This window comes from Mugil cephalus, chromosome 8 (genome assembly GCF_022458985.1).
Source record: "Mugil cephalus isolate CIBA_MC_2020 chromosome 8, CIBA_Mcephalus_1.1, whole genome shotgun sequence".
Classification (NCBI taxonomy): domain Eukaryota; kingdom Metazoa; phylum Chordata; class Actinopteri; order Mugiliformes; family Mugilidae; genus Mugil; species Mugil cephalus.
The window spans coordinates 4,374,764-4,388,329 of NC_061777.1; the positions used below are offsets into that span (position 1 = coordinate 4,374,764).

The following is a 13,566-nucleotide window of genomic DNA, read 5'->3' on the forward strand; positions in this document are numbered from 1 at the left end:
TTAACCCACTCCCTGTCCCGGCCCCTAACGTTAACCCGAGAAGCCCTTAGCCTTTACCTAAAAAGCCCCTTAGTTTACTCTCAAGAGCACATGTATTCTCCCCCTCCTCTCATCTCGTCCTGGTAACTCCTCCCGCTCACTCCCCCACCCCTCTAGACACCAATCTCCTTGAAACCAGAGCTCATTCATCCAGAGCTCTGTTTGCTATTAAGCCAAACACACTCAGGGAGAGGGAACACGCTGAGGGCTCCGAAAATGCGGCAGCTCTGCTCGTTGCCTTCCTTATCTTTCACTGTAGGTCACTGATAGATTGTCTGACCCGTGGAAACTTTTTTATGCAACAGCCTTTCTCCAGTTTCACATTTGAAGTCCCTGCGTCGTTGTTTTAGTGCAGCACTCTGAATGTCGGGACTAACTATGAACAGTCAGCTCCAATATTACATTTACACATGCCCCTAATATAGTATGAAATCACATTCACCAGGATAAAAAGTTTTACTCGTCATATCAATCAGAACGTTTACATGCACGTGAAAAACAAAAAAAAATATTGCCTTAATCCGACTTTAACCGGACAACGTAAGTGCATGTAAATACTAAAATCAGAGTTCTCCTTATCCAATTACAACACCCCCATAATGCAATTAGAAATTGATTTTCCCTGGCTTGTATACACCTTAATCAGACTTTAACTAGACAGCCCGTGTGCGCATGCTCTACAACCGCTGTGCTGGCATATGACCCCATAACAAAAATATCCAAGAAAGCCGGTCGCAGAAGAAAAAGGTAAACAGAACCAGTAGAAGAACCACCCGAGGGATAGCGCCATCTTTATGTTACACATTATGTACGAGATTAAAAAAGCTGAACTATTATCCATCTTGTTTGCTGCTCAACTATATGTTCGGCTGCGTTCAGCTGGGACTGCGAGATCGGTTTGTGGTTGAACAACACGAGCTGTTGTTTTATCTATAATTTCTAATTTTCCACCAAACACAAAAATACAATGTAATACAAGTAATAAAATGACAAAATAATTTCAATCCAATCAATTTGTATAGTAGGCGCAAAAAGATTCAAGAAGTTCCATTCTGAAAAATTAAATAAAAATTCAGCTTTTATCAATTTATCCAAAGGATAAAATGAGAAAACAACCGCTAATCGCTTAAACGGCTAACCTCTTTCCTGCTTCTTCTTCTTGTCCGGCCAGTCCGCCACACGAACGACTCTTGTTTATTATATGACGTAATAGATCAACCAGAAAGGGGGCCGTATTAACTCGCTGAAAAGACACATATCGCCACCTAGTGTGGAGGAGGAGGACATGTTCCCGTCAGTTATTCAATTTTCTCCATTGCATGTAAACTGGAACTATGGCTGTAGCATCGACTAAAGTGGAGAAACTGTTCTTTTTCAAGCACATATGGTCTCTCCAGTCATTTGTATGCACACACACACACACAGAAAAAGGTTCTTTCTTTCAGAGGCAAACATGCGGTCAGTTTTGATAATGGACCACTTGTTCAGTTAAGAAACCAGAGATCACTGATCAGACAAGTCGGCCATTCATCTCGTCGACCTCTGACCCGCTCAGCCAGTCACAGGTGACTCCGACGCTCAGATACTATTATGCACCTTTTTGTTTTTACCTGGGATGACATGAACTTTAAAGAGTTTAAAGTTTTAGAGAGAGTGTGTTTGTGTATGAGAGAGAGACAGAGAGATGGAGGCAGACCTTTTTCTTCTTTCACTGGTAAGCGTGGTTTAAAACCACACACGCATGTTCAGATTCGATCTCCCACAGACCCACTTTTGTTTTTTCCATTGTGGTCTTAATGCCAAGTTTGTAACGGTTTGTAGCCCATGACCTATTTTAAGGCTTTTTTCTTTTTAAATGAGATTTTAAAGATTTTGAATCCTTTTTTGTTTTTGTTTTTCTATGTCCTGAAAGCGCTAAATATTTAATTCTGCAATTTACCACACTCTACATTTTAAAGCATTTATTAATTCCCAGTCCACACTGTATATACAGAACGTCAGAGTGCTGTCGTTTTTTTTAGTATATTTTGTACCGTGTTTTCCCGACTATAGAGTGCACCTCAATATAAGCCGCACCCACAAAGTTTTTTTTTTTTTTTAAATGGAAATGTACATATATAAGCCACACACATATCTACTGAACTGATTAGTTTAACTGAACTTTTCAGTTTCCGAACGGTGCCTGAAACACAAAAGTAAAAGTGCACAGAAAAGCCGCATCTTTGCATAAGCCGCATGGTTCAAAGCGTGGGAAAAAAGTAGCGGCTTATAGTCTGGAAAATATGGTATATTCTTTCAAATTCAATACTGTCTTTTTATCGTTCTCTTGAATATATTCTTACCTAATTCTGCACTACTGTGACAAGGAAAGTTCCCATACGTGGGATAAATAAACATGTCTGAATGAATATTAATGTGCAGTATGAATATACATTAACTGAGTCATTCTGCTTTTATTCACACTTAAAAACAAGTGTTCAAATTTATTTGTTTGTCGTGTTTTTCAGAGTTCAGACCAGTTTTGCTTCAATACATGATGACTGCTTCATTTCTCTGTTTCTCTACAACAGTGTCTTAAAAATACAAAATAAAAAAGTGAAAGAATGACCCTTAAAGGAAATATAGCATTAAATATATGTTAAAATAAAACAGTTTACTTACAATTAAATATCTCACTTAAAAACCTCAATCTCTGAAGTTTAATACACTTTTTTTTTATCCAAACAGAACCACGGTGTCAAAGTCCTCAGATCCCAACACTACCAAACCAGAAGCAAAACAAAAACTAAAAACTTGCATTTGAACTCACGATAACAAACGAGCAGTTACAAAAAAGCAGATGAATGAATGAATGATTTCCGCCCCATCTATTTTTCTTCCCGTCTCCTGGTTTGTTAAACTGGACAGTGAATCAGTCTTCAGTTGGTTGAAATCCATATAAAGTGGTCCATCCAGGGGTGGCAGTCCAACTGATGACCCAGCAATGGGTGTGGTAGCACATACGTTTTATATAAAGTGGGCATTGCACAACTTTACAAACGCTGAGAAAAAACAGCTCATGTGCTGCATACTGAGCTGCAGAAATGTATAGCCTGTATAAAAACAGGCACCTCAGCACCATTAATAGCATTTTCTGCAGCATTCCTCATGTACTGAAACTAAATATCTAATAACTTCATCAAATAATTGATGTGCAGCCTCCTTCTCTTTGACGTTTGGAGAAGTTTTTACTGACTGATGTCCAGAGGATTTGGACCGTTCCCTTGCTAGCGTTAGCTTTTGTCTTTTCAGATGCATTGCAGTTGTACTTTAGTTGTATTTCAGGACTGACATGTCACGGTATTTCCACACACTTGACGAATCGCTGCTGGTCTGCTGCAACGACCCACTGGACTCCTCGTTTGTCTTCTTCCAGGAGGCGTCCATGTTGTTACTGTCACGCGATCAGAGACTAGTTGACACGATGCTTACTCCATACTTGCTCTGGTTGTTAAGATTCTGGATGATACTGGGAGTAATTTGGTCGTGGGAATTTGCTAAACAATGAAATGACACTTACGCTGTCCTTAAACTGTCTGTTGGCTGAAACATTCTCAGACCAGATAACAAGATAAACAAGAGCTTCTCAAATAACTTCCACTCGAGAGCTCAAGAGCTCCCTTAGACTTCCAGGCATCTCCATAAGTTACCCACCGGTTCAGTGCGTCTGTGGTGTGGCAGCGCTGTCGTAAAAGCCTGGAAAGTCAGAGTAACTGTGAAGAATGTGAAACAGAGCAAGTCTTTTCATACGTTCGACATGCGGTCGACTTTTAAAGTAAAAGCCTCGTTAAATCTCGGATGATGATCGAGTTGAAATGTGTCTTTCTTTTTCTTGTTCCTCCCCTCAGTGTCGCGTCACGTCGCTTCTGTTTGGGTGCGTCGAATAAACTGTGGTTAACTTAGCGGTGCCATACAATGAGTGAATGAACGGGTGCGCTGTTTGTTTTACAGCTTTTGTGGCGGGGGCTTTGTCGAGGACAGGACGTGAGGTGGTCAGGCGGCACGTTGCTACACTTCTGGGGAGGCGTTCTGGCGTTAAGTGTGTGGAGTGTGTGTGTGTGGGGGGGGGGGCGGGCGTTGGGTCTTGTGTGCAGCGGCTTTATTTAGATGTGTAAAGTAAAAGAATGCAGCGTACTCACAATAAAGTTTGTGTTCTTTCACAACACACACCGATCTGCCACAGCATTATGACCACCGACAGGAGAAAGAAATAACATTTAAACCATTTTGTGACAGTTCATTGTTCTGCTGGGAAACTTTTGGACCTGGCATTCATTTGCTTAGACATGTAGCACCCACCTACACCAGACCAGACACCCCCACCCCATAATAATGACACTCCTTGATGTCATCCCCGAACAGGATGCAGCCTGAGACACACACACACAAAAAAAAACAAAACAGCTGAGATGTACTAGATCCCAAAGAGATCCCCTCAACCCACAGGACCCAAAGACCAACACCATCCTGTAGCCAGACACCACAGGACAAACTCAGAAGGCTCAGCAGTTAAAACTGTTTTAAAGGAGACCTAATTATTTTACCAGTCATAATGTTATGGCTGATCAGTGCAAATGTCTAAGTAATCCATTACATGGACTTATATGGATCTAAAAGAATATATTAAAATGTCAACATTCGGTTTAGTGTTATTCTGACATGAAATTATTACGTAGTTCAAAGTTTATTTTTATTGTAATTTTTTTTTTTCCGTCTGAAGATTTTAACAAAGATTTTGTGGACGACATGTTGTGTTATGTTTGTGTGTGTTTCCAGGGGTTTGGCATGCACACAACACACACACACACACACACACACACACACACACACACACACACACACACACACACATACACACACACATTCTTCACCAATCTCATGTGGTTTATATTTATAGCTCCAATGTTGACGTCACCTTGGCAACCAATGCTGAAGGGGGCGGGGTCTCAGACACACTTACTTAGAAACCTCGTTTTCACCCATTTAATCTCTGTTTTCTTTGCACTTTTGCCCAACTTTTAGTATTAAAATATGTTTCGAGGCTTTGTAAGAAAACGTACATCTGAATCCTTACGCAATATGCAAACGATTACCAGATTAACGCTGGTTTTGTCCATTCAAACACAAAGAAATGCTTTGGTTTATGTTCACCCTTAAGGCGATGCATGTCCCAGGTCGAGGAGGAGCAGGAAGCCGAAACTTTATGGGAAATATGGTCTTAATTATGCTCCAGTTTTTTCAGCAAGATAGACGATAACAGCTATCAGGACCATCGCTATGTCCACCATAGCCAAGTCTAGGCCAACTTTAATATACTTTACTGGGGCATATTCTCACAGGAACTTATTGGGCACGGTGAGCTTATCAGTCATGACCATGAGATTTGGTCATGTCAGGTTTTGAGATAGGGCTCAAACAACACAAGGGGAGGCAGGAACAACAACAACAAAAAAAAAACACAGGTGAAATCCAGTAAAAAGAGAAAGCAAACCCCAAGGAATACATAACCAGATTCAGAGTATTTATTCATTTGCAGCTTTTCCACATGCATCCCATACACAGTCAACAAGCCAAGGAAACATTAAGTACATGGACACATAATAATCATTTTTGGCCGGAGTTGTCATTAAGATCAATAAAATCAGTAGTAAAAATCCAATAAATAACCAAAAATGGATAAATGGAGTAAATAAATGGATATAATCTGAAATGAATGTGGTCCAGCTTTTTAGCAGAAGGAATAAAAAACTTCCTATTGTCTCGGCAAAATGTGATCTGGTTGACTCACGGATTCTTCTGCTTAGTGCTTTAGTGATTTTGGAAAAATAAGAGGGTAAAGAAGAAACATGAAGGAAGACGCTCTTAAAATGAAAACAGGAAACACAATAAAAACCAAACAGAGTTGTAGCGGGTTCATAGTTCTGGGCTCAGTCAGGACTCTTAAGTTTTCAATTTAGCTTGGAATGAGTGTGTGTTTGTGTGTGTGTGTGTGTGTGTGTGTGTGTGCTGGCTACCATGATTCATATTATTAAAGTGCATAGTTAAAGTAATAGTAATAATCACAAATTTAGCGATGAAGTGATCTTCTTTGACGAGTGCACATTTTCGTGCATTTGTGGTTAAGGCGCTTCTTTTTCACCTGGCAATGACAAATCCTATTTTCTGATTGGTCGCTGATTGAAGCAGAGCAACCTGCCTTCTTCTCAACTATTCACAGATTACCAGTCTGTTTTAAAAATGTTTATTTGTTTGTGTGTTTGTGGGGTGAGAGCGTGTGAACTTGTTGAAATGAGAGGCTACAGCAACAAGGCAGACGCCTCCCCAGACCCTAGAGTACAGGCTGATATAAGAGCTATAATCGGTCTGACTGATAGTAGCGTGTTTCCGCTTCAGTATTTCTGGCTGCTTCTCCATCTCCATAGGCTATGTGCATAGGTTACGCCGTTTTAGGACTCTAAAAGTGCCATTACATAGAACTTTTAGAAGCCCATACTAGGGCCGTGCGGTACACCGGTAATTCACGATAACCGCGGTATTAAAAAATGTCATTTCAGTATCGTGTTAAAATATAAATGATATCGCGGAAATGATCCAGTGCCACTAAAGTTAAAGATGCATTTCTTGGATTTTGCTCGTTATTTACATTTTGTGTTTCTTGTCGTGATAATATCGCGATAATCGTGAAGTGAAAATCTGATGCCGCCACAGATTTATTGTTAGACCTTATTCATTCTATTTTGGAGGCTTGTAAAAGTCAGCATTGGACAATATTAAAAATATTAACACAACTTTGGATACCAGCTGCCACTGTTGAGACGAAGTCCAGGAGTCTAGACATAGCTCTGCCCTCCTCTTGTCTAGGTTCCTGGGTGACTGAAGGAGGGGTCATCTGGCCTGAGACTAGAGGAGCCTCCCTCTGAGTCACTCTGCCCTACACGGTAAAAAAAACAGGGGCTGGAGGGCTGATGCAAACCTGGAGTAAGGACTTTCGCATTGAGGGAGGGGAAGTGGAAGCAGGAGTTTTCTCGCCTTCAAATGTCAGCAGACATAAGGAGACGCAAAACTCAAAACTGTTAATTCAGCATTTTTTTTCTGACCATTTCCTTTACCCACCTTTGACAATAAAAAGCCTTTTTCCAGTGAGTGAAATCCATTTAAAAAGGTCTTTAAAAAGGCGTACGGCCGGGGAGTGGTGACCTCATAGAGCACATTACGGAAAATGCCATTATAACAGCTGGCAGGAACTCTCCCTTCAGCAGCATGATTTTAGTTTCCAGGAGGAAGGCGGTGATGTTTTCACTTGTTATAAACTGCACAGTATTTATTATTATTATATGACTTGTCTGCTTCTTCACAGGTCAGTATGATGGGTAGATAGCAGAAGACGAAAAACAAGGAAAAGAAGATGTCGTTCTTTGGCCTGGACTGTGTCAGGAAGAAAGAGAGAGGTAGGCACTGGATGCTTTTTTAACAGATATCTTCAGATAACAGCACACACATCATAATATTTACAGCGCTGACATTTCCTGAAATGTGAAAACGATGAAAAAGGCTCCTGTTGCTAACCTGGGGCTTCACATGGAGTTCCTCTGCAGAATAGCAGATATTTAGTTAAAACCAAGTGCTCATCCATATTACTGTGACAACTTAGAGAGTCGGTTTTGCAGAGGAAGATTGTGTAATCGTTCCAAAAGCTCCAGAAAAGCAGCCGACGTGATCATGTTTGTGGTTTCATGCAAAAAAACTTGGAGTGAAGACGCAGTAAACAAGCCGGTGTTGCAATGCTGACAGTTTGATAACACCTAAAAATAAAAATGGAAAAATGATAGAGAAAAGAAATTCATTTGCAAGAAATGTTGGTGAGAAAAGACACATTGTCACCCTGTCCAGAGTACTGCAGTTGATTGCTAATTAAATGCTTTCAAATGTCTCTCATTTATGTGAAAGTTGGGCCAATACTGTCTGTCTTTGTATTTTAGGACAAAAATATATACATCATTGTAATTTCTATCGTGCTAACCTAAATAATGATAACAATAACAAAAAAAACTCTTGACAAATAACTTTATTCTCCTCTTTGTCCCTTTTGGAACAAATCTACATGTAAAAATGTTAATCGCAGCTGTTTAGCAGGTATACAATTTTTCAAATGTTACTAATTTAACCCTCCTGTTATTTTTGGGTTCAACTTCCGCGTCTCTAAATATATGATGAATATAATTTTTTCTTCATGTTTAACCCTTTAAGACGCAAATATCCGCCTGCGGATAAAAAAAAAAGTAGAATTAGTTGAATTACCGTAATTTACCAATGGACAAAATTCAAAGTGTGGCTGAACACTGCGAAGGTGCGCTTTTTGGAAAAAAAAGCTTCTATTACGGTAATCGTGACGCACCGCTGTTATTGGTTGCAGGTTGCGTAGCAACGTAAAACCTGGGAGAACCAGGAAGAGAGGGTTGTTTGAAGGAGTTTGTTGGTAAAAGCGAAGTTAGTTATACCCTACACGGAGATGTCAAGTTCGCAGTGTTCAACCACACTTTGAATTTTGTCAAACCACTGTGAGTTATTCATTAACCGCGAGCTTTAACGGATCACCGGCGATCCGACCGGTTTTAAACGGTTAACGGATTTCTCTAATTTAACGGGCCATTACTGACCCCGACATAATATGCAGTAGTTTTTTTTAGCAAATGTTATAGATAACAAGAATATGTACCTAGAAATGTTATAAAGCCACTTAAACATAACAATCCATTACAATTTAAGGTAAATCAGTAAGATTTTATGCTCATTCATCCATGGGCTACAAGCTAAATGCTAATCCATCTAAATGCTAATGTCGTGCAAGATCAACCATTTTCATCTTTTTTTTATGACTTTCACTCATTTTTAAGCATCCAAACTAAACACTTAAGCATGTGCGATTAATTTCTCTGTGTTTTCGAAACAGAGCTGGAGAGGAAACTACGAGCGAACGACCGCGAATACAACCTCTCCTTTAAATATGCAGTAAGTATCATTCATTCACTCACACCTGAAGGTCGGTGTGCGCTTATATTGTCTGCCACAAAGGGTTTCTAAGATAGATCAGGGGGATGTACAGCGGACAGAGCCCACGCACCTTTCAGACAAAACACTTGACTTATCAAGCTTTTTGTTGGCGCTCATAATTACAGTAAAGACAACAAAAAAAAAAAAAAAAAAATCCCCCGTGGGTGTGGCTGCTATCAGGAGACTGGACGTCAGCCAGAGGCAAAGAGCTGTGAAGTCTCTGCAAAGTAAACGGTTTAAGTTTTAGTGTTTTCTGCTGTCAAGGTTAAAACTGTACGTCAGTTCATTTTCTGTTCACTGTAAACATGCATTTTAATGTGCGAATAAGTTACATCAGACCAAAAAAGTAGATGAAGCTCAGAAGAAATCTGATGTTATTCAGAACTGCAGAATAGAAACGGAACGACTAGTTTATCAAAGAATAATGAAATGTTAAAAAGAAAATGACAATATTATACTTTTAAATGGGTACTTATAGTTACAGAAAAAATAATTAAACTGTAGAAATCATGTAAATATAAAATAAATCATACAGAGACGTATGTTTTGTTCTATATTTTAGTATTTAGAAGACTTTGACCACACAAAACTATCTTAATTTAGCGTTTTCATTTTTATTTTGGCTGCTCTGATCCTCCGTACAGCACAGAGGGGATTCATCTGTTAGAAGTAAACAATTTCCTCCCGCTTATGTATTCAAACATTTACAGAGAGGACAGAGAGTCTGTGTGTGGGCGGTGTTATTAGTGAACAGTCACAGCGATAACGTGACATGGGAGTCTGGACGGTCTGGATGGGCCGGAGGAGCTTTGATAAGATCCACCTGCTGGATCACGCTCTGAAGCATCTGAACTCATGTAGAAAGTTCCCCCTTTCTACCCGAGGAAGGGTTTCATGACAGATATAATTCAGAGACGTCAACAAATGAATTCCCAGAGGGTATTATCTGAGCTTCTTTCTTCCCCTTATTTGGTATCTTTAAAGATTCTCAGATTCACATTTTGGAGTCTGCAGATGCCGATCCATTTAGAAGTTTTCAGAGGAAATGATCTGAGCTGTTTTACTCTGACCTCAGCTCTGATCTCTCCATGAAGCACCAGAATACTGTAATGTACTCAGAAATGTGCTTAAATTTAAAACACGCTTTTTTATCATTCTTATTTTCACATTCCATTTTGACTTAATATTAGAAACAACCTTAAAAAAGGACATAAATCAACATTTACCATACCAGTAAACGGTAAAGATCATCTCCTGAAGCATCAACAGACAATATTCAGTGCATTTTGACTGGTGGTGCTGATGTTAGTACTCGTGTCGATTCAGTAAAAATACACAAATTTAACAAAAAGAAGGAGAAGAAGCATTTTAATATTTGCATCCAGAATAAAATATAGTGCAAAAAAAAATATTTTAAAATAATTGTCTCATTGACTTCACCTCAAGTTGTTCGCTTTCTTATGTTTACTTGCTTCATAATGCTTCTTAACACTGCAGGACACCATCAGAAGACCCAATGTCCATTCTCTAATGAGTCACAACTGTTATGGAGGCACAAGAGAGACCTACACAATATAAGGATGGTGGTCATAATGTTATGCCTGATTGGTGTACAGTTGAGAGCCATGTCTTCTCAGTTGGATCTAATTAGCCAAGGGCAGATTAGAGAAATTAAGCCCACAAATGACCCAAAGACTAGATTAGGAATATTTGCAGCTGCACCATCTTATAAGTGTAAGAATCAACCTTAGAATAAATAAGTAAAACGATTAAAAAAAATGCATCTTTACATCTGATCATGTTGATTTGACACCGTTTCCCTCGCTTTCTCTTTTTTTTTCTCAGACAAACGCCATCAAGACCTCCAAGTACAACTTCTTCACCTTCCTACCTCTCAACCTCTTCGAGCAGTTCCAGAGGATCGCGAACGCCTACTTCCTGTTCCTGCTCGTGCTCCAGGTGAGGCCTGAAGTCACGTTTGACCCTTCACCTTCGACCGTCGTTTCGCATTTTATGCAAATCAAGGTTTCAGACTTCACAGAAACCAAGATGAAAAGAAAACCTTGCAGCCCACAACATGCATTTCCATCTCTGGGAAATAACATATTCTTTAGTCAGTGCACAGGAGGAATCAGGAAGAGAAAGTTTATATTTTATTATTTATTGATCCAGTCTTATAATCACGTATTTTAATATATATAGTCACGATAGCTTAACCCAGTGTAGATATTATAAGAAAATCTAAATTTAACCAAGTAACATGTGTCTTGGGAAACTAAGTCTATTTCATGTGAGAATCACTGTCACATACGTTAACAGATGTGCAATCCACACAGAAGCCTCATAGTAACTGAAACCGGATATGGCCAAGTCTAGTGCAAAGAGATTTAAGGAAGTGTCATATCCAGTACAGGAAATTGCCTCATCATTTGCAAAACATTCGCAAAGGTTGCCTACAGCGACCGCTCTGCACGTAGCGACAGAAAACGAGCGAGAGACAACAACATTCGTGTGTAGTCTGGACGGTTTATGCATCTCGAGTCTGACTGAGGGGGGGAGGGGACTAAGGACGTGCTGTTTGGACTTGTAATAAACAGAAGCCAAAGGAATTTCAGCTGGATTCACTGTAAATCAAACAGATCATGGTCTCAGCAGACAATGACGAGCATAAACTTCAACTCTATTTAAGTCTGATATCACCCCTTATCTTCAAACTATGTCTCTGAAGATACGCCCGCCCGCTGCACGTCATTTTCCTGCAAGTCATTTTCCATTTTGAGCCACTTTAACTAAATGTCACGCTACGTAAGTGATGACCAAATGATGAATAAATACGAACTTAACCTGAAGAAAACTGAAGAGCTGCCTGTGTTTGTGCTTTTACAGGTGATTCCTCAGATCTCCTCTCTGTCCTGGTTCACCACCGTTGTGCCTCTGGTCCTCGTGCTGTCAGTCACTGCTGCCAAGGATGCGACAGATGACATCGTAAGCGCATTTTATTTTAATTATTTCATTTAGTATAAACAATCCCCATGACCTTCCAGGAGGACAAGAGGTTACAGAAAATGAATGAATGAATCTAAAAGAGGGATGTCACATACAGCCCAATTTGATCTCAGGATGGCCGGACCAGTGGGAAAAAAAAGCGTAATAACGTATAAATAACCTTAGTACAAAGAAGAACAAGCACATCTATCCCAATATCTTATTTCTTCGGCACATTGCTGTTTAGTTCTGGGTGTCAGTGCTGTGTTACGTCCACGACTCCTCCTACAAATGCAACCATTATGTCTTCCATATCTAAAGACCTTTTGAACATCACATACTGAGGCTCAATGAAGTTATTCTTAGTTATCCTTATTTCCTAAGTCAACTTTGAATGGCTTCTTCCTACCTCCTATCTGCTGAGGGAACTGTGTAGTAGACTGTTGTGGTTGATGAGCAAAAACGTGCAACAAAGCACCTTGAGTAAAAAAAAAAAAAACGACAACAAACAGCTATGCTATCTTAGCTGTCACAAAATCCACCTACCGTAACACGTAAAGGCCCCTAATTAACATTTGTGCACTTGCAAATGTCATAATGTGCTTCCTGTGTCTGTATTTTTAAGTTCAGGAGATTTTAATACTGGTCACGTCCCATTTAGTAGGTACTTTTTTCCAAGTAACTGCTCTACAAATACGTAAATGTGCTATGTTTTATCTAATAGTCAACGTAGCAGCATCTTAATCTAGACTGTGAGAAAGTTACATTCATGTTGCTGGTGAAGTTGCATCATTAGACAAGTGACGGCATACACCCGAAATAATTTTAATCATTATTTAGTTTATTATATTTTTATATTTGCATCTGAACCTGCTGTAGATTTGCATCAAAATGCATGCTTCACTTGCCAGTTCATTCGTTGATTTACGTCTTTTGAAGCCAGTCCAGATCCTGACTATTAACCGTTTTCATCTGAAAAAAACAAACATTTTTTTTCTTTTTGTTGTTTGCATGACTCAAATCAGCAGTTTTCAAAATGATGTGTCTCACACAACGATTGCAAAAGTTTGGAGAGTCTTGAAAAAACAAAAAGGAGAACATTCACTGTGAGAAAATTCACAATGACCTCTGCTGCACAGTCATGTGTAACAACCGACTCCAGACGTGACGAAAACATTGTCCTGTTTGAATGTCTAAGGTCAAAGTGTCGCAGCGTTGTTAGGTTTAAGGTATGAGCTCAAGATGAAACTCCACCTTGTAGATAAACTTAATAGTCGTGTGATACTGGGCGTAAGGTGACCCTGAGAGCTCAGTAAACACGTGTCTGCATATAAAGAGATTTGCTCGTCACCCATCGCTATGTAGCTGGTTGCTAACCGAGCTAACACAGTCCAAATCCAAAGTATCGCTTGTGGACTGAACAAGCACTTACTACTTACACTGCTTCAAACT

At 39.6% G+C, this 13,566-nt stretch overlaps 1 protein-coding gene across 1 annotated transcript in view; it reads left to right on the forward strand.

The window, feature by feature from the left end:
* LOC125012418 (phospholipid-transporting ATPase ID-like) overlaps positions 1-13,566 on the forward strand; it is a 43,971-nt gene that overhangs the window by 7,966 nt on the left and 22,439 nt on the right. Inside the window, exons 2-5 of the mRNA XM_047592370.1 lie at positions 7,436-7,526; positions 9,029-9,087; positions 10,975-11,088; positions 12,016-12,114. Of these exons, the coding sequence (XP_047448326.1) occupies positions 7,484-7,526; positions 9,029-9,087; positions 10,975-11,088; positions 12,016-12,114 (315 nt within the window). The 5' untranslated portion in view covers positions 7,436-7,483. The remainder of the gene's footprint in view (positions 1-7,435; positions 7,527-9,028; positions 9,088-10,974; positions 11,089-12,015; positions 12,115-13,566) is intronic.